This window comes from Aythya ferina (genome assembly GCF_964211825.1).
Source record: "Aythya ferina genome assembly, chromosome: 13".
Lineage (NCBI taxonomy): Eukaryota > Metazoa > Chordata > Aves > Anseriformes > Anatidae > Aythya > Aythya ferina.
This window is the reverse complement of record NC_140311.1, coordinates 10,117,129-10,136,046: the sequence shown is the minus strand read 5'-3', so window position 1 is coordinate 10,136,046 and position 18,918 is coordinate 10,117,129. Positions and strand designations below refer to the sequence as shown.

The 18,918-nt window shown below is 56.4% G+C and overlaps 1 protein-coding gene across 5 annotated transcripts in view; it reads left to right on the top strand.

Annotated features, from left to right (window-relative positions):
• FRMPD3 (FERM and PDZ domain containing 3) overlaps positions 1 to 17,827 on the top strand; it is a 41,159-nt gene extending 23,332 nt beyond the window's left edge. For 3 of the 5 annotated variants that reach the window (XM_084534600.1, XM_084534598.1, XM_084534599.1), the window contains 4 exons: positions 848 to 1,027; positions 7,892 to 8,036; positions 11,629 to 12,447; positions 12,917 to 17,827. In XM_084534600.1, the coding sequence (XP_084390726.1) occupies positions 848 to 1,027; positions 7,892 to 8,036; positions 11,629 to 12,447; positions 12,917 to 15,774 (4,002 nt within the window). In that variant the 3' untranslated portion in view covers positions 15,775 to 17,827. The remainder of the gene's footprint in view (positions 1 to 847; positions 1,028 to 7,891; positions 8,037 to 11,628; positions 12,448 to 12,916) is intronic. The other 2 variants (XM_084534602.1, XM_084534601.1) reach the window with 1 other exon arrangement.
• The last annotated feature ends 1,091 nt before the right edge of the window (positions 17,828 to 18,918 follow it).

The window sequence follows — 18,918 nt, the reverse complement described above, 5'->3', positions numbered from 1 at the left end:
TTTCTCGCAGCCTTTTGGGCGATGAGGTGATCTGCTCGGTGAAGCTGCGGTAGCGCCAGGCACGTGCTCACATCCCCCGGGCTCCCCATCCACACCATCCAGCCGGGACACTCTTCACAGCGCTCTGCTCTCCTCCTCCAGCGCCAGGGAGGCTGGCCGCATCCTGCCGTCCCTCTCCGAGGAGGGTGACCCTTGGCAAGGGCACACAGAGAGTAGCCCAGCTGGCCTTGCCATCTCCACGAGTGGTTTCATCTCTGAGACCACAGCTGTGCCTGTGAGCCAGCTGAGCAAGCCAGGCTAGGAGCTGAACCAGGTATTCAACCATACGAGCCATGGACTTGAGCAGCAAAAAATATTCCCTTATTCTCTTCTGTGCTGGCCTGCCCAGCTCCTCTTCACCCCCAGGTCTGGCTTGGAGCATCCGCGCTGGGCAGACCAGGACAAGGAAGATCTCTATTTCTAGCCAAGGCTTCAGTCTTCTCATCTAAAACGCATTCGCTCCCTCGCTCCCTCCTCTGCTTCCCTCCCTCCACGGCGGTGTCAGATCAGGCAGATTTGTAACAACGCTCTCACTTTGCTGTAGTGACACCAGCAGGCCTGAATATTTCATGGGGACGGTCAGCTCGGGGCTGGAGACTTAAGCAGCCTCGGCACGCCGTGCACGCTGCTGCCGGCTCTGCACAGAGGCTCGGGGAGGGGGCCTGGCACCAGCTTCACCCGCTGCTCCCCGCCAGCCACCTCTGCCCCCAGCTCCCAGCCGAGCTCCTGACATCGCTCCCTTGTCTGTGGATGCGTTTATTGACGTCTGTCCGTCTGTCTGTCTGTCTCCCTTTCTCCGTGCGGCCAGGACGAGAAGCAGCCGGCCACCACGCTGCTGGTGGGCCCCCGGCACGGCATCAGCCACGTCATCGACCTCAAGACCAACCTGACCACCGTGCTGTCCGAGTTCAGCAAGGTCAGCAAGATCCAGCTCTTCAGGGAGAACCAGGGGGTGGCCCGCGTGGAGACGAGCATCCTGGATGCCAAGGTAGGCACCCAGGGGACGGCACCGGGACAGGGGTGGCTGGGGTGGGCGCAGGCACTGCAGGGCACCGGTGAGGTTTTGTCTTTAGCACAAGGTGGAGCTCGCCAAGACACGCGGGGTTGTTGGGACTGGAAATGCTGGGACCTTCGGTGAAGCTGAGCTCCTTCTCGGGCTGCCTCTGCGTTTCCACATCTCCCGTGGGGTGTCTCAGCCTCTCTGCAGCCTTGACTTGTGGTCCCTGTTTCAGCTGCAGCCCCGCAGGTGTAGTGCTGGGGGATTTGTGTAGGATTCTCCTGCTGCCTCCTCTCCTGGCAGACCTTAGCACGGGGCCGGGAGGTCCCTGCCTGCTGGAGGAGCAGCCTTTTTCCACGTCCCCTCCATCCACCTCCTGGTTGCTTGAGAAAAGGCAGTCCTCCCGTGCAGCTTCCCGTGGGCACGCACACACAGTGGCTTTATCTCCCTGAGAAACTGCAGACGGCTGCCTCCAGCCTCCAAAATCCCCCTGTGCCTCTGGAGAGGGGAGAGCATCCCGTGGGTGAGGCTCAGCAGCACCCCGGCAGGGCACAGGCTGCTGCTGGCTGTCTGCATTTAACTGCTCTCCGAAGGGCTGGGCTTTGAAGGCAGGATGTCTGCTCCAAAACGAGCCGTATGCTAATCCTACACAGGACAGGGATGGATGAGGCTGGCTAAGAAAAGCTGGCAACAAGACCATTACCTCGAAGCGCTGATCTGCTTCCTGCAGTCACTGCGCTGTGTGGAACAAGTCGCTGGCTCAAACACGGGGTGCCAAATAAATCCCTCCGGGATCTGCTGCCCGACAGGGGGCTGTGCTGTGAGCCATGTCCTACCCCTCTGGGGACCTCTGGTCAAATGCCCAAGCCCGTTGGGGCAGGGAGAGGCTGTGAGGGTCCCCGGGATGGGGTTGTACCGGGGGTGCCATCCTGGGGGCACCTCCGAAGGCTGGGGCAGAGGCGAGGCAGCCCAAACCTGTGCCGTGCCTGCTGCGGCTGCTTGCTGGGTTGCTGTGGAAATGGCAGATGTTGAGTAATGGGTATGGGATCGGCTGGATTTCTGCGTGCCAGGTTTATTGCTGATGCTAAGGGTTAAAAAGGGGATGGGGATGGGGACGAGGAGCAGCCCTCAGCCACACAAACACCCTCGCCTGCAGTGAGCTGGGGAAGATTTCCAGGTAACAAGCGAGCCTGAGCAGATCACAAACCACTCGTGTTTAGTTCGGGAGGAAAAGAAGTGGTGGTTGTCTTATAAATTATTCACCGGGCAGTAATAGCTTTGTTTTGGAGCTTTTCCATCCTGGGTTTCAGCTGGTGTTTCAGACAGCCTGTTCTGGTACAAACCCCAGGCACAGCCTCTGCTTTCCTCTCTCGCTGCCACTGCGACAGTGGCAGAGGGGTTGGGGGGGACCAGGTGCTGACAGAAAGCTGGAGCAGGGACCAAAAGCCTCGAGGTCTCTGCTGCTTGGTCCGGGAAGGGTTTTTGTTCTGACTTGAGCCTTGGTTCTGGAGCTCGGAGGCTTCCTGCGCTCCTCCCAGGTCCTGCGTTGGGACACGGTGGCAGCTGGGGACATCAGAGCCGCCCCCATACCCAGCTGCGTCCCTGCCCACGTGGCTCTGGCGGTTCCCGCAGATGCAGAGGTTGCGCTCTCGCTGAAAACCCTTTTCAGATGAAGCATCCTTCCTTTTTCCTCTACACAGCTACACGCCGCTACGCTTTTCATTACGACAGAATTAATATTGGCAAGAAGCGTCTGAAACCCCCAAAAAAGGGCTGGAAAAGGAGCTTGGGGGCAGCCGATCCTCCCAGAGGAGCGCCCGCAGCGGGAAGCATCGGGTGCCTGCAGGGAGCAGCTGTCCGGGGCTGGCTGCCAGCCCACGCCGTTTAATCACGGGCACGAGGGTAATTGGCTCCGTGTGTCCCAGCAGGACCTGCCGCCAGCCGGCAGTTTAGCCCAGATAGAGGCTGGGCACGGGAAAACAAAGGGGAAATTAATTCAGAAAGGTCCCCGGCTGCTGCCGCGCCTGGAATCTGGCTATCGATTGCAGCATCCCGGGGGCCCCGGGCACGCTTCCAGGCGGTGCCAGAGATAAAAGCACCGCGCGTGGCCAGCTGCAGCCTGCTCACCTCGCCCGGCCCCCTCTCTCCCCAGAAATAGGGGGTGCAGGGGGATGCAGGGTGGGTGCCAGGGCAGGTGGTGGACGGGCGTTTGCTGGTGTGCGTGGATGGGGTGAAAGCCCCGGGGAGTGGCACCACGCTGGGCAGGCGAGGCCAGCACGGTGCAAGCAGTGACTGGAGCCGTCAGATCTCTTCCACGGCTCTAGATTGATGCCAGAAGCTGTTTCCTGGAGCCGAATTAATCGTGTTAGTTTTCCTTGCGCTGAGCCTTTCTGAAACACCGTGAGAGCGAGATTTTCTTTGTCTCCTGCACGGGGCGGGATTGATGCAGGGCACGCAGCAGCGCCAGCCCCAGGCACCCAGTGAGGAGCTGGGAGCCGGCCAGCAGCACGAGATGCAGGCAGCATGCGGAGGGGACGACTTACCCAGCCGGCACAGCCAAATTTGATTCGTTTATTGAGAAGGAAAAAAGAACAGCCACACAGACCTCAGGCAGCCGGTGCCGCGGGGATGAGCACAGCACAACGGAGCTGCGAGCTCGCGCACCCCGAGGGCTGGATTCAGCAAACGGGAGGTGCAGAGGGTGCCAAAAGCAGCCCCCTGGTTTTCTGGAGCATGCAGGGAGCAGGGACATCATCCCGCAGAAGGCTGAAATCCCAACAAATGAGAGCACCCCTGCGAAACCTGCAGAGGTGCTGCAAACCAAGGCAGGAGCTGTATTGATCAGCAAAGGAGAAATAATGGCCCTAATCACAACAAGCCCGGTGTCGATAGAGCCGAGTTAATAATGCTTAGAGGGAGGGAAGGGAAGGGAAGGTCGGGTGCACGTGAAAAATTGACTGCTGTCTTGTTAGGCCCCGGTGCCCGTATTATTAAATATAAACTTGGCAGAACACCTCAGGTAAGCCAGGGAACATAAATTATGGAAATTCATGTCCCAACTTCCTCCTGCGCGGCATGAAGGGAAGCAGTGTAAGACCCAAAGTGCATGATAAAGAGAGGAGATTAAAAGGAACTACACATAAACTTAGGGGTTAGAGCATGCATAGATCAGGTCATAAATTAATTTAAATATCAGGACTGCTAACATCCTCTCACATAACCCCGGCCATAAAATTTCATCCAGATGTTCTTCTACGAAACCTTCACCTTTGTCTGAACAGCAGAATACCCTCCAGAAGGACAGCGAGGTTTGATTTAAAGGCAGTGCATAAGAGAAAAAGCATTATATCCGTAATGAGCTAATGCAAAACTCGTCTCTCCTATCCAGTATAAATGTATTTTATTTTACTTTCCGGAGAGATTGGTTGCTAAGCAGGAAGCTTCAAGTGAAAAAAATGCCCTTTGCTCATTAGGAGTAGAAAATCCAGAAAAGCGGTATGAGTGGAAGATCAAAACATGAACAATTTCAGGCTGGTGTTGCGGATTTGGAGGCAGAAAGAGCTTTTTCTTTAATATTTGCTTCTTTTCACGTTGGCCTGTTGTAGGTCTGAGAAGAGCCCTTACCTGTACATCCCACTGTGCGTCTGGTGGTGTTTTTTTTAAAGTTATCCCGGTGAGTTTCTGTGTAAGGCTAGCTTTCATCCTCAGCACCACTGCCCTGCCACAAATCTCCAGCCCCCGCGGGAGCAGACCCCAGGGGCTGCCGCAGCACAGACCTGCTGCGGGAAGGAGCAGGAGGAGGGCTGCCGGTGTGTAGGCGAAATGTTCCAAAACTTTGTTGTCGTGCACGAATACCTGTGGGTTTTTTTCTCTTTTTAGCACATAATTCCTGGCAAGGCACGTTGCTTTGTCAGCAGTGGGACTGCTGAAGCCTGGTTCCCCTGGCTTCATTCAGCATCCCAGCAGCGCTCACCTTGCCTCTCGATTTCTGCTCCATTTCAGCCCTCCCTGCACCAGGCGCTGGTTTCCACCTGTCCTCAGCTCCCTTCCCTCTTCCCTGCAGTGTTCCCAGCCCCTGAGATGGGACAGAGGCACTGCATTTTGCAATTAGAAAACCTGTGAAAAGCCACGCGTGTTCAGCCTGCTGCCTTGCTGTCGGACCTCCTGGAGCTCAGCCAGGGAGTTAAAACATCGCCGTGGGAGCAGGGACGTTGTGTGAGCCCCAGCCCCATGGAGCTGCCCACCAGCGTCCCCTCTCCCTCGCAGGTTTTCAAGGGAAAGGTCAATCCCGTTTGCCACAGGACATTGGTATCCAAGTAAAGCCCAAAGCCCAGAGTACAGTCCCGCAGGGTTATTTCCTAGAGCAGCTCCCTGCAAAGCTGCCCCCAATTTACGATGTAAAAGCCTTAGCAACGTTAGCTGGAAATTTTTCAGGCAACTGTTCGGAGTGTAAATGTTTGCTTAGCTCGCTTGTGCCTGGCTGTCTCTGCAAGATCTCATTTTCCTTGCCTGCTTGGAACAGGGTGACCACGATTGCTGGAGCCTTAAAATAACGTCTCTGTTAGCTGCCGCTCATCACACCTCCTCGCTGTAGCCTGATTTCCAAAGGAAACAAGGCTTCTGCCATTGCCTCACCTCTCTGCCTCTCCACCCCACAAGTGGTTCCCAGCCCTGCTGGCCACTTCCAGTGCGCTTTGTCGCTGGGGCAGAAGTCCCAAAGGCAGCGGAGAGGCGAGGGTGGAAGGCTTCATGCTGGCACTGCCCAGCCGATGAGCGGCTTCCCTAACAGCAGTATTTTAATGCCTGACAATTCCCGAGGAGCTCTCACACCACTCGCTTGGCATGGAGCGAGAGTAATCTTATCAGGGACCCCTCGCTAAGCTGCAGTGTTAATCAGCGCTGAGATTTATCCCTTCCAGAGCAGCGTGCTACAATTAACTCCGGCATGCAAGGCGCTGATTGCTGGGGCCAGCCTGGAGGCTGGGCTTGCTCGGAGACCTGGCAGGGACCTCGCAGTGTTTTGGCACGCTTTGTGTTTTATTTGTGGGCAAGAAGTGCCGGTCGGGGCTGTTCTGCCATGGTCTGGTCTCCCTGACAGCCCATTCCTGGGTGAGCAGGAGCATCCTGCAGCTCAAGGATCATTTTAATTACGCAGCAGTGGATAATCACCAGGCATTGCCGCTCTCACCTTGGTGTTTGCTTCCTTTCTTGTTGCTCGCACTCAAACCCTCACTGCTGCATAACAGAGGGGGAAAAATGTGCAAATGTCTCTTTATTCAACAGATGGCTTGAAAAAAAAAAAAAAAAAAAAAAAAGAAGAAGGCTTAGCCCTTGTTTTAAGGATGCTTCATATGGCAGAGCTGGAACACATGGTTACCTTTCATCACTTCTGTCAAGCTTGAGGCTGGGCTAGGAGCTGGCACCCCCCTCCCCACCGCTGGATGCCTGCCTCCTGCGAGCTGCGTGGAGAGCCTCCTCCGTCCCTCCTCTCCTTCCCGATGCTTTCCCTCTGCTCCGTGTCACCTCGAGTCTGTTCTCCGTGATGCAGAAAACCTCTCAGCAGCGCTTGTTTGTGTCTCAGGTTATTTCTTGTCCTTGTGCCATGCCACATCCGGGGAGGGAACTTTTTTGTGGTTGCCCAAGGAGGAAGCAGCCCCCGGCAGGGGCTGGGGTAGTTCAGGGCTGGTGGCCTCACACCCAGATTTATTGTGTTGGGTCAGACAGAGCGTGACATGCTGCAAGGCCGGGTCTGCCGGTGCCAGGATGGGGCAGAGTTTGCTCAGTGACTTAGGAAAACAAGCATTGAGCAGAGCCCAGAGCCAACCAGCGGGTGCCGGGAATCTCCCGCGGTTAGAAAACAAGCAAATGAAAATGGCTTTAATGCTTCTCACACTGCGTGGGCTGAAGTGGTTTTAAAATGGGCTCGGTTGGCCCTGGATGTGGTAAATGAGTTGTGAGCCCTGGAGGGGCCATGGCAGGAGCAGCAGGCACGGGGGCACTGGGAAAGGGACGAGTGCTCTGTCTGGAGGTGGCTGCCTCTTCCCCCGGGGCTGGGCACTCCTGGAGAACACCCACAGGGATGCAGGAGCCGGAGTTTGTGCTGCTGGGCTCGTCCTTTCCACGAGGAGCCCGAGGTGTGAAGCTGACAGCTCTCTAGGAGGAACAAGGCATGGGGCAGTCCCCGTGCCTGTCGCTGGCCTGTGCGGTGAGGTTGTATGCGGTGCTCACTTCGTGGCTGGTTTTTTTCCTCTCTTTAAAGCAAAGACCTTTTTTAGCGTGCGAATAAATGCTCTCCTAAAACAGAAGATGCCATCTGCTCCTAGGCACAAATTGAATTTTCCAAAGGGTTAGGTTTAAATAAGATCCACGGGCTCAGAGCAGTGGCTGAGGGGGCCCGTAATGGGTTTTCGCCCCTTCTGCAGCTCGCTGTAAGCAGATGCCTCGGTGTATGGGAGGGCAATGTGGTGCCTGCAGTGACACAGGGGCTCTGGCAGCTGGAGGCTACACAGACTCCCCGAGCTCCCCAGGGCCTGATGTTTAATCCTGGACCTTGTAGGTAGGCGTAGAACACCGGGATGCTCACAAATTATCTGGACCCTGCAGGGAGCGCATGGTGGCTTTCCCCTCTTTCATCTTCCTTAGAGGAGTCGGCAGGCGGGGAGTCACAGCTGCAGCGAGGCCCGGAGATCTGTCGGGTAATCTGCAGCAAGGACGTGCACGTGGCTCTTTCTTCCTGTGTGGGAGCTAAACCTCCAGCCAGCTCACCAGTTCCCCCCAGTGCGAGCCCTTCAGAGCACTGGTCGGCACCAGGCGAGCTGCCTCGCCCTCACGCGCTGTGCCTCTCTTGCCTTCCAGCCGCTGGTGTTGCTGATGGAGTGGCCTGAAGCCACCAACTTCGCCTGCCTGATCGCAGGCTACTGCCGTCTCCTGGTGGACTCCAAGAAGATGATATTCTCCAGGCCCCAGAGCCAGCCCCCACTGCCTCAGATTATCAAGGCAGGTACGGTTCAGCCTCTGCTTTCCCTGCGAGCCCCCTCCCAGCCACCTCCCTCCGCCTAGGGCCCTGCTGTGGTAGGAAGGAGGTGGTTCCTGTGGGATCTCCCCTCTGTCCTGTCCCCCTGCGGCACCAGCAGCCCCTCTGAGCAGCAGAACGAGGCCTGGCTTTGCAGAAGCTCTCACTTAAACCGGCATGAGCTTGCAGACACAGTCCCTGCCTGTACATTGGCCGTTTCTGCCAGCTCTGAAAGTGTGGCTACTGTGCTAATGTCCTACATCAGGGGGCAATTTGGGTGTGTGGGCTTTCCAGGCTCCAGGCACAGCAGCTAAGGACAGGTTGTGTCCCACCAGGCACTGATGCTCTGTTCCTCAAGGACAGATTTTGGCTGTCAGTCACCTTCAAAATGATCAGTTATCATCGAGAGGGATTTCAGAGAGGAGCCAAGCCTGAGTTATGTGCCATTACTCCGTGCAGGGTGTGCATATTGAGTACGTTTGGTACAGGGAAATAGCAAGTACAGGCTCAGTGGCTGGAGGTGCTTCCTGCTGCACAGTGTGCGGAGGCCGGAGATGCTCTCCCTGCTTAGCCACGAGCTGTGAGGGGCCTTCAGTTTAGCTGGTGGGGTGCTAAAACTGTCCCCTGGAGATGGGTGTAGTCAGGAGGTGCCAAGAGCTAGCAGGGCCCCTGGGGAAAGGACCCGGTGTCTCTGAGATGTGAGGAGGGCACCCGGACATGGAGCTGGCACCAGCGGGAGGACGCGCTCGGGAGGAATCAGGAAGGCACCTCCAGCACCCTCAGCACGCCCAGGGAAAGACCTGGCAGGTGATGTTGCTGTGAGTATATGAGCATGGTTCCCTGTGCGTCTTCACCCGCGCATCTCACGGACAGCTGCCACTGTGCTCTCTGCTCTGCGTGTCCTGCACAAACCCAGCCCCGTTTGGTGTGAGTGAAGGGCGCCTCCAAACCAAGTGGTGTCATCAGTGCCCTCCCTCCCCTCACACTACAAGGCATGGCCTGAACCACAGCGTGTCGTAGCTCTTGCCCTTTTCTTGACAGTCCCACAAAACCAGTGTCACTCTGCGTGGGGGCTGTAATGAGCGTGAAGGGGAGTGACAGTGCGGTAGCACGGTGATGGAGCACTGGATCCGTGCTCTCCATACTGAAGAGCTGGCCCCTCTCTGGGTGGCCTGGGCTGTCCTCAGGGGCACAGTAAAAACCCCTCTGGCCAGCAGAGTGAAGCAGACCCAGTACACTCAGCCCAGCTGCTCAGGCATTGTCCAGGAGGGGTGAATTTAATTAGTGTTGAGAAAACAAAGCCTGCCCATAGTTGTGGTCGTGCCATGGCTGCAGGCTGAGCTGTCAGGAGCTGAGCAGATCACCAGGAGCTGGGGCTGCTGGTCGTTAGCACATCTCTGCAGGAACGATAAGAAAGCCCCACTGGGATGAATCAAGTTCCCCCAGCCTTTGACTTCCCAGGCTGCAGGCAGGCCGTGCCAGAATCTTAAACATGCCATCAAGCCCTGGCCTGCGCTTTCTGTCTAGAAGCGGAGTACATCCATCTGCCTGGAGGCCCATTAAACCCTGCTGCCGAGCTGCAGTCCTGTTTAGAAATGCACGCTCCGTCCAGATGCTGTCAGTTAAGTCCCTCAAATCCCTCTCTCGGCGTTTCCCTGCGGAGCCGCATGCCAGACCCCTGCCACAGCTGCACGGACGATCGGCCTTCCTTGCCCCTTCTTCCCCCGCACCCTGCAAGCACCATTAGCAGAGCAGCGCCCAGGTCGCTGTCTCAGCTCTTTGCCAGGACTTTCTCTTCCAGAGAAAGCAGCTGGATTACCCATTTTATGGTTTTGGCCGCATTCAGAAGCAGGCCCTGATTCGACATGGGCAGCCAACAAATGCCAGCGTTGGCGGAGGCTGGCGTACATGAGCTCTGGCCAGCTGCAGGTCTACACGGATGATCCTTTCTCCTCTACTCTGGCCCGTGCAGCCCGTTGCCGAAGGTGTCTTCCCAGCACTCGGTCACCCAGCTGGTGTTCCTGAGCACCAGTACGTCCATAAACGAGAGAGAGATTGTTTAGATTAGGTTTTTAGCATTGCAGGTGATGAACAGTATAATACAAACGTGTGTTTTGGGAGACAAATTGTCCAATTTGTTGAGCTAATGAATTTAATTAGGATTTATTTGATTTAATTTACACTTTGTAAGATGGAGCCTGCATCCCCCTGGCACCCGTTCTCGGCACAGCTGCACAATTCAGCCTGTAATGCAGACAGACACCCCTCTGGAGGGCCGGACCACTGGCCAGAAGCTCAAGCGATATTTCAGCTGCTTGCCTTGCTCAGGGAGTGCCAAGAGGAGGCTATCCCAGGGAAATGCTTAACAAGGAGCAGAGCATTAGTGCACCGTGCTTAGCAGCCTTCTCTGGACTCGCTGAAGAAAAGGCTGAGTAAAACGGCTTGGTATGGCCAATGTTATGCACAAATGGTGACAGTCATTCCTTCTTGCCATGTCACTGCCGTTAAATGGCAGGCTGAGGCTGAAGGTCCTCGTACATGCGTGCAGCCGTGCTGCTCCCGTTACCCTCTGAGTCTCACCAGTCGCTTGCGAGGCAGCACCTGCATGCCCAGGTTTGGGGACTGGCTGTGCTGGGCAGCCCTTCTCCTGCCTCCCAGCAAGGGATCTCGCTCCCGCTCTCTGTTGCTGCTGTGCAGCACCGAAACAAGATGTTTGCTTAGGTAGCCAGCCTGGATGGAGTCCAGCTGGGAGCAGAAAGCAAGCTGATGCAGTTAGGAAACAGACCTGTCAGGAAAGGTTAAAGGAATTTGCTGCGTCTAGTCTAAAACCGAGGTGGGTAGGGAGAGGGAGAGGGAGGAACAACATGATCTTGCTGGTGTCTAAAGGCTGTTGATAAAAGGGCAGCGACTGGTTGTGCTGCAGGTGCAGGCTGTTAATGATCTAATTCCTAGCCAAAAAAAAAAAAGAAGATGGGGAAAAAATAAAAAGTCAGAGTCAATGCTTATAAATGTCATAATATTTAACTGTATAAAATTTATATGATTGAGCTCTGTAACACGTTATCATTTTGGAGACAAGGGAGGCAGTGTGCTCAGTCAGCGCGCTGTGGGGCTGCTGCTGGCTGCAGCTCGGCTGCTCCCACACCGCAGGGAGCCACCCCGCAGGCTCTTCTGGCCGCAGCCATCACATTGCCCCAGCATCACGTAAAGGCCTCACTAAACCGCTTCCAACAGCTCTTTGTGAGTGGGAATCCGTTCTTTATTGATTCTGGAGAAAAGGCACGTTTGCTCCTTCGACCCGCGCGGGCTCTCCTCGAGCTGCAGAGCAAGGAGCTCGCGGCAGGAGGCTGGGGGGCAACCCCAGGAGGCTTGGTGTGGTGCCCCTCAGGCCATGAGCCTTTCCTCAGCGAGGAAGCCAAGGCAGGTGCTGGGCATGCAAAGCCTCCATCAGCGCCGTGTTTGTGCAGGGCTGAGGGCAGAGAGCACGTGGACGTTCCTGCAGGGCGGGCAGCGGCTTTCCCATCCTCTTCTCCCCTCTCCCCGGCGCTGCTCGTGACGCTGTGTTGTGCTTTCGGTTTAGATTACATCAACGCACACAACCTCCACCGGCCCGCGGGGCACACGGGGAAGAAGGAGAGCGGGTTCGTGGGTGGCCCCGCCGCCAGCCCCGCCGAGGGCCGGGCTCGAGCGGCCAGGGCCTCGGACTCGGAGCTCGTCAGCTTTTGCTACCTGCACATGCGAGAGCAGAGAAAGGAGAGGGAGAGCAGGACGGACATCAACGAAAACCTGATCTTTTTCGAGGAAACTCGCCCCAGGACCAAATCCGACCCCACCTCCAAGAGCTCCGGCCAAGGCTACGACGGGGCTGCCAACGAGCGTGACCCGGACGGCCTCGACCGAGAGCGGCACGCCAGCCGGGCGCGGGCGCACACCATCGACACCCACCCGCGGGGCGACGCCGCCCACTTCTACTGCGAGTCCTGCCAGGCCAAAATCAAGAGCCGGCTGGCCCTGCGCAAGGCGGGCAAGCCCGGCGGGGCCCGCGACAACATGGTGGACCTGATGTCTCTTCCCCCTCCCGGCAGCGATGAGGAAGAGGACGAGACGACGGCCCTGCTCCCCGCCATCGCCGCCCCCCCGCCCGGCTTCCGCGACAACAGCTCGGACGAGGACGACCCCAAGCGCCGGGCGGCGGCCGCCCAGGGCCAGGAGCAGGGCCGGCACCTCTGCGGCATCCTCTACGACGAGATCCCCGTCACGCTGATAGACAGCGTGCAGACGCGGACGGTGCGGGACCATGCCCAAGAGCTGGACGATGCCCTGGTGTCCACCCTGCAGGCGCTGGAAGCCCTGGCTGCTTCAGAGGATTGTCCGCATCCCCCGCCACAGCAGACAGCAGGTAGGGGAGCGGCCGTGCCTTTCTTTTTCCCCGCAGCCTTTCTTCCCCTATGTGCATCCTCCCCTTTATTCTCCTCCTCCCGTCCTTGGCTGCAGCCTGCTGCAGGACAGCCCTGAGGCCCCTCTCCCTGGCCTCGGTCGCCCTGCTCGCTGTGGCGGAGCAGCTCTTGCCATTTTTCCCTTCTTGCTCCAGAGAACTCCCTGCAGCCCTGCTCTCGCTGACACTGGAACACTTCCCAGGACCTCTTCCTGGGCCAAGAGCTGAATTGAGCTAGCAAGCCAGCTCGGTGCTGACAACCGATCTCTTAAATGTGTTAACTCTTAGCTGGGAGAAGAGTCACTGAATTTTCTCCAGTGTGATGCTGTGTCCTGCCTTCCTAGGTCCTTTCTGTTGCACTGGGTTCCTCTCTCCTCCCCATAGTGGTGTGGCACGAGCATGATTGTGGGGTTTTCTTTGTGTTTCTCCGTAGGTCTCATTGTCCTGGCCGCCATCACACCTGAGTCATCCTTGGATTCTGGCCACGAGACCAACTCCTCAGAGCTGACTGACGTCTCGGAGATGGTCTCCGCTATGAAGCAGCATCAGAACGCAGCCTACTTCCTCGCTCAGCACATCAACAAAGAAAACCTCCTGGCCAGAAAGGACTTGCCTTTCCGAATCCAGAGCTGCGCTGCCCAGGCTGTTCTCACCACGCCATACGCCCTCAACCGCCAGGAGCCAAACTCTGCGTTGAAGCCAGCTTTCTCTCACCAAAGCCCCAACCTTACCAACTGCAAGAGCAAACAGGAGCAGCAGAACGCTGAGCGGAGCTACGGCTCGGCTGTTCAGCCGCTGCTGACCCCCCAGCTGAGTGAGCAGAACAGGGGGGCTCCAGCGCCAGGCTCTGAATGCAAAGGCGCAGGCCACATGAAAGCTGCCTTTGAGGTATCTCTGCATGCCACAGCAGCCCCGAGCAGGGAGCAGGCGCAGGATCTACAAGAGAAGATGCCCAGAGAGGTCAAGCCGAGCCCCAAGCTCCTCCCAGATCAAAAGAGCGGCGTGACCACAGCCATCATTTCAGCTGCTCTGCAGCAAGTGGCAAATGCACAAGGCTCGGCTCTCCAGGCAGCAGCAGCCTCAAAAGAAGACAAGAACGTGAATGGGACCAGCAGCTGTGCATCAGCCAGCAACAAGCCCTTGAAACTTAAAGGAAGTCAACAAACTTCAGAGCCATTATGCAACTGCCAGCAGCAGCAGCAGCAACTCTCTCAGCAGCAGCATAGTGAGGTTTCCTCAAGTCCTACAGAAGCTCACAGCAGTAAGGCTGAAGCTTTCCACCTCACCTCAGCAGGTGAGGAGGTGATGCCCGGTAAGACTTTTGCCTCTAAAAGCTACCAGCAAAAAGTGAGTCGAGATGCCCCAGGAAAAGCAGCGTGTGGAGAAACAGGTCAGAAGGCAGGTGGGGAAACCATGAACCTCATTTTTCAGAAACACGCGGCTCCTTCAAACCAAGCAGAGAAAACGCAACAGGAAAGTTCAGCCAAAAGCTTAAAAGTCGAGAGTAGCAATCTGCACTCTCCGTCACCTCTTAGCACTTTCAGGAGCGCCAGCGAGGATTCCAAGGGGCCGATCCAGCTAGTGCCCAGGTCCGAGAGCCTGCAGATCAGCACCGTGCCTTCCAAAAAAGTAGAAAAGGTCCTGGAGGTGACCCAACCTGATATTGATGTCCCAGCTAAACCCAAAGCTCCCAAAGCTCCCTTCAGGTTCAGGAACCTGTTCTCTGCAACGTTTCCTACCCGGCTGAAGAAGGAGACGGACGAGCGGCAAGCCCAGCTGCAGAAAGTGAAGCAGTACGAGCTGGAGTTCCTGGAAGAGCTGCTCAAGCCAAAGAGCAAAGGGGACCTCCCACCACAGGAGTACCTACACCCTCCCGCTCCTGGACGCTGCAGCTGCCAGCTCAGGAGCAGTCCTGTCCAAAAAGTCCCCGGGATGTCCAGGGAGCAGAGGCGCAGCTGTGACTGCAAGCGGATCTGTAGGGGGGTGAGGCCACCCATAGTGATGCCAGAACTGGAGAGGCAAGGGAGGGATAAAGTTGCCGATGACCAGAAGCAGGCAGAAGCCATTAGGCTGACAAGCATGAGCAGCCCTTCCAAAGGCAAGCGGATACGATCGACGAGTTTAGAGTCCAGGGACTACCGGTCAGATCCAGAGAACAGCATGTCGTGTTTGACAACCTGTGCTTCCCGAGGGGAATGCATGGGTGCTCCACACTATAAGAAGCTCTTGCGCCGCTACAGCGTTAGTGAATTGGATAAGACTGATAGGACGTCCCTGTCCTCTGACATCTACCAAAACATCTATCCGGCCAAGCAGAAAGGCCCTCAGAAAGAACCTGAGCCCAGCATCCTTTGTCCCGTTTTGAAGAGCAAAATCCAGGAAGCCTCAGGAGCGGCCGATCCGTCCTACGTCCAAATAGCACAGGAGAAAAAGAACCAGAAAGGCTCGGCGGTGTTCTCTGTCCAGGAGGAGCTGTATCCCAGTCCCGCAGAGCTGCGGGATGAAGACATGGAGGACGAGAAGTGCTGCTCCATCCGGTACTGCTTCTACTACAGGAAATGCGATGTCGCAGACGACGGGAGCGAGAAAGATGAGCTGTCCTACTCCATCCCCATGCAGATACTGCCGGGAATGAAGCTGGACAATCAGATGGTCCCGGTCATGAGCAGGACCCTTCAGGTCCTCGATGCTACAGCCTGCAGCAGTCCCAATGACAGCCAAACCCAGGAAATAGATTTAAGGACCTCCACTTTTGAGGGGAGCCTGGCAAAGATCAACACCCTCCGAGGCCATGCCTACAGCTTGCCCAATGGCTTTCTGCAGGTGCAGCTGGACACCAACGAGCTCCTGACTATCCTGCGGCAGTGCATGGTGAGCCCCGATGTCCGGGACTGCAAGCCCTACATCTCCCAGCTGGCCGAGTACAAGCAAGAGCTCGCCCTCAAGTTCAAGGAGTTCCGGGCGTCGTGCCGCCGGGTGGCAGCCGTTGACAAGAGCCCTACCCACATGCTCTCCGCCATCACGAGCAGCTTCCAGGTGCTAAGCAGCCTCATCGAGACGTTTGTGAGGCTGGTGTATGTCGTGCGCTCCGAGTCCCAGCGGCAAGAGCTGCTGGCCAAGGTGGAGGAGGTGGTGAGAAACTACACGTTCCTCCTGCGGGCTGCCGAGGAGTCCACGGCCAGAACGCTGAGCCACCAGCAGACAGTGGAGCAGCTCGCCCGCCAGTCGGCCACGGTGGCCACCGTCATGAGCACGCTCACGCGCTCCCTGAAGACGCTGATCAATAAGTAAACCAGCTCCCAAAGCCAGCAAGCCAGCGTGTGCCGGGCCGTGTCGGTGGTTCTCGCGTCGCCTGAGTCCGGCCAGGACGTGTATCTGCAGGGAAAGCCCCCGCCCGATGGGGTTTGCAGCAGAAAGGACATCGCTTTATTTCTCTGCAGAAGGGATGGTTGTGGTGGTGGTGTGGTGAAAGGTGAAGTCGTGCCCTGATGCAAGCTGCGCAGCCAGCTTGCCGGGGGTCTCAAGCAGCTGCTCTGCTTGCTCTCCCATGCTGGCTTGGCAGTGACTGGCTTGGCTGGGACGGAGGCACGGTCACCCCGTCCCCACGCTAGTCTGGTTCCGTGTGGTTCTGGGCCTCCCTCGTGCAAAGCCCCGACACCGTCTCCCTTTGCCACGGGGCATGCTGGCCAGCAGGAACTGAGGGGAGATCTCCCGGCTTCACTCGGGCAGGGGTCCAGCTGGAGCCAAACCAGTGTCTTGCCACGTAAACAGATCTTCTGCCTCCGGGGTCTTCCTGGCCCCCAAATGCAATGTTGTGAGCAGCAGAAGGCATCTCTGGGATGCAACACCCTGCTGCTGTGCTAGGGCTTGGGAAGCCCTAGCACGGGGAGGATGCAACGATCCTGGGACAGGGCTCGGTCCCCCTCACGGGCTCTCCTCTCACAGCTCACGCAGCGATGCCCCTGTCCTGAGCACAGGCACTGCCTGCGCAGAAGGCCACAGCTCAGCGCGTGGGAGCAGGGAGCCGTTCACCGTCCCCTGCTGGGTGGCCACGGCCACATTAGAAAGCCCGCAGAGACCCGGATTGACCTGTGACCACTGCAAGCCAGAAGCTGGGCTGGCAGCTCAGAGGAGGCCTCTTCCACGCCATTCTCCAGAGGTCAGGTCCACGCCTCAGAGGCTCAGCCCAAACCCTCTCCTGCTTCCGTTCACAGTGCCCGTAAGAGAGGAGCCCCAGCTCAGGTTGGTCTGAACCGAGGCTTCCTCCTGAGCCAGGCAGTGCTACTGCCGTCTGCCAAAGGAGCTGCCCTCCTTGCCAGGGGGCCGGGATCCTTTTTCTGTCTCCACTGGACTGACTGACTGCCATGAGAAGCGTTATTTCGTACGTGGTGGTTATTTATTTGGAGTTGGGTTAGTTTTTGGTTTGTTTTATTTTTTTTTTGTTGTTTGGTTTGGTTTGGTTGGTTGGTTTGGGTTTGTTTGTTTTTTTTTTCTTCCAGGTGAATGGTAAAACGATTCCTAATTGTTTCCCTCCACGCCCCAAGGTTCCTGTTCCTCCTCCCAGTCTCGCTCCTAGACATCATCAATCAGACCGCCTTAACCGGTGCTTCAGCGCCCTCGCCTCCCTCCGAAGAGAAAATGCAAGGTTCCGCAAGGTTGCGTTGCCCTGACAGTGCCACCCCCTGCACTTCACGCACACGGGGGGGCCAGGGCTGCGGGGCTCCCCGCGCCTCCCCCCTGCACCATCTCCAGCTGGAAGGGGAGATCACGGCGGGAGGGAGGGGGGTTGGCAGACCCCGCAAGCTTTGCCCCATCGCTGCCTGAGCGCGTGGGGCTGATCAGGGATCTCCGTGCGATCAATCACTTCCCATCTCTATAATTATTTTATTATTTTTTTTTATAAGTACGCACATTTGAAATCTCTTGTTCTTCCATAAGAGTTATGGAAACGCACAACGTGCTTTTAACACGCGCATCCTCTACTGAGTGCAATAACGTCCCCCGGCCCGCGGCTGTCCCGGACTTTGGCTGTTGCTGTCAGCAAGGCAGAGAGGATCCTGCTGTGTGGACAGAGCACCCTCCTGCCCCCTGCTTTCAAGAACCATGTAGCAAATATTCGGTGGAAGAGCCAATTTGGATTTCAGCCCATGGTGGGCAAAGCCTGTTGTAATGCTGAAGGCCGACTGGGAGCTGTGTTTTTCTGTTCCCCGTGAATTATCTGTTATGAAACTCTGAGTTTCCTCAAGCTCCCTGTTATGCCTAGATCATTTCTCCATAAATCTCTCAGTCTAATACAGAGGAAAATTTTTTTATTGTCTGTATATAGTATATATAAAAATATATAAATTATATATATACACAAATTTATGTCTTGTTTTACAAACAAGAAAGATTAAATATATTAATCTTAATATCCAAACTAGCACTTTGTGTCTTTTTTTTTTTTAAGAACTTGGAGATGTGGCTGTTCCTAGCCGTGTGAGCACTGCTCACAAGCAAACCCCTTATTTTTGTTGCTATAGAAATACACGCGTCTGCACACAGGAAGGGTTAAGGGCTCCGCAACGTCACTGGACCGCACAGCAGTGAAGTACCAGCCTCTGAAGGAAGCCACGAAGCAGCAGGTTTGAATCGAGCTGTTTCACTAGGCACTGTTTCATGCCATTAATTTGATTAATTCCCCTCCAGGAGGGGCATGCATCCAGCAGCACCGACCCCTCATCACCGGCTCTGGGCGCTGCGGTCGTGCTGGAGGAAGCAGGGTGCTGCCACTGCCCCCAGGACACCCTCGTGCCCCTAAAGGACGTGTTTTCAGCCCAGATTCAACCTCTGTCTGGCATCTACTGCTCTGCCTGGGAAGAGGTGGCAGGGGGAAGTCCGAGCTGTGCAAACAGTTTCCTAGCTACAGGTGATGTTTCCAATACCCCGTTTCCTCTGGGGATGTGGTTCGCCTGGCACAATGAAACGCTCTCTGTTTATCAGGGAGGAAGGCGTTGATGTGTGCCCTCTGTATACTCCAAAGCCTCCAGGAGCTATAAAAGCCAAGTCTGATAAAGATCCAACATACAAAACATTAGGAACTGGGCCATTTTCTGTACGGGGGTTGAATGTGTTGTCTAAAGCAAAGATAGCAGCAGTCTCGGCTCACGCACTTTCTCTGTGCCTCCAGGCTGGTTATTTTAATCTGCATCACACCATTTCCCATGCTGAAATAACCAATGATGCTTGACGCTGCCTGGGACAAAACACCTATTTATAAAGCTGGGCATGGCTCAAAAAACTGGGAAAGCCAAGAGGTTTTTTAACAACACGCAGAGCCCGAAAACGTTATTGACAGCAGGCACTTTAATCAACAATTTTGGAGCTGATGCTGAGTTCGCTTAGTACCATCTAGTGGGCAATCGGCCTCCCAGTGGAAGGGAATTAGCTCTTCAC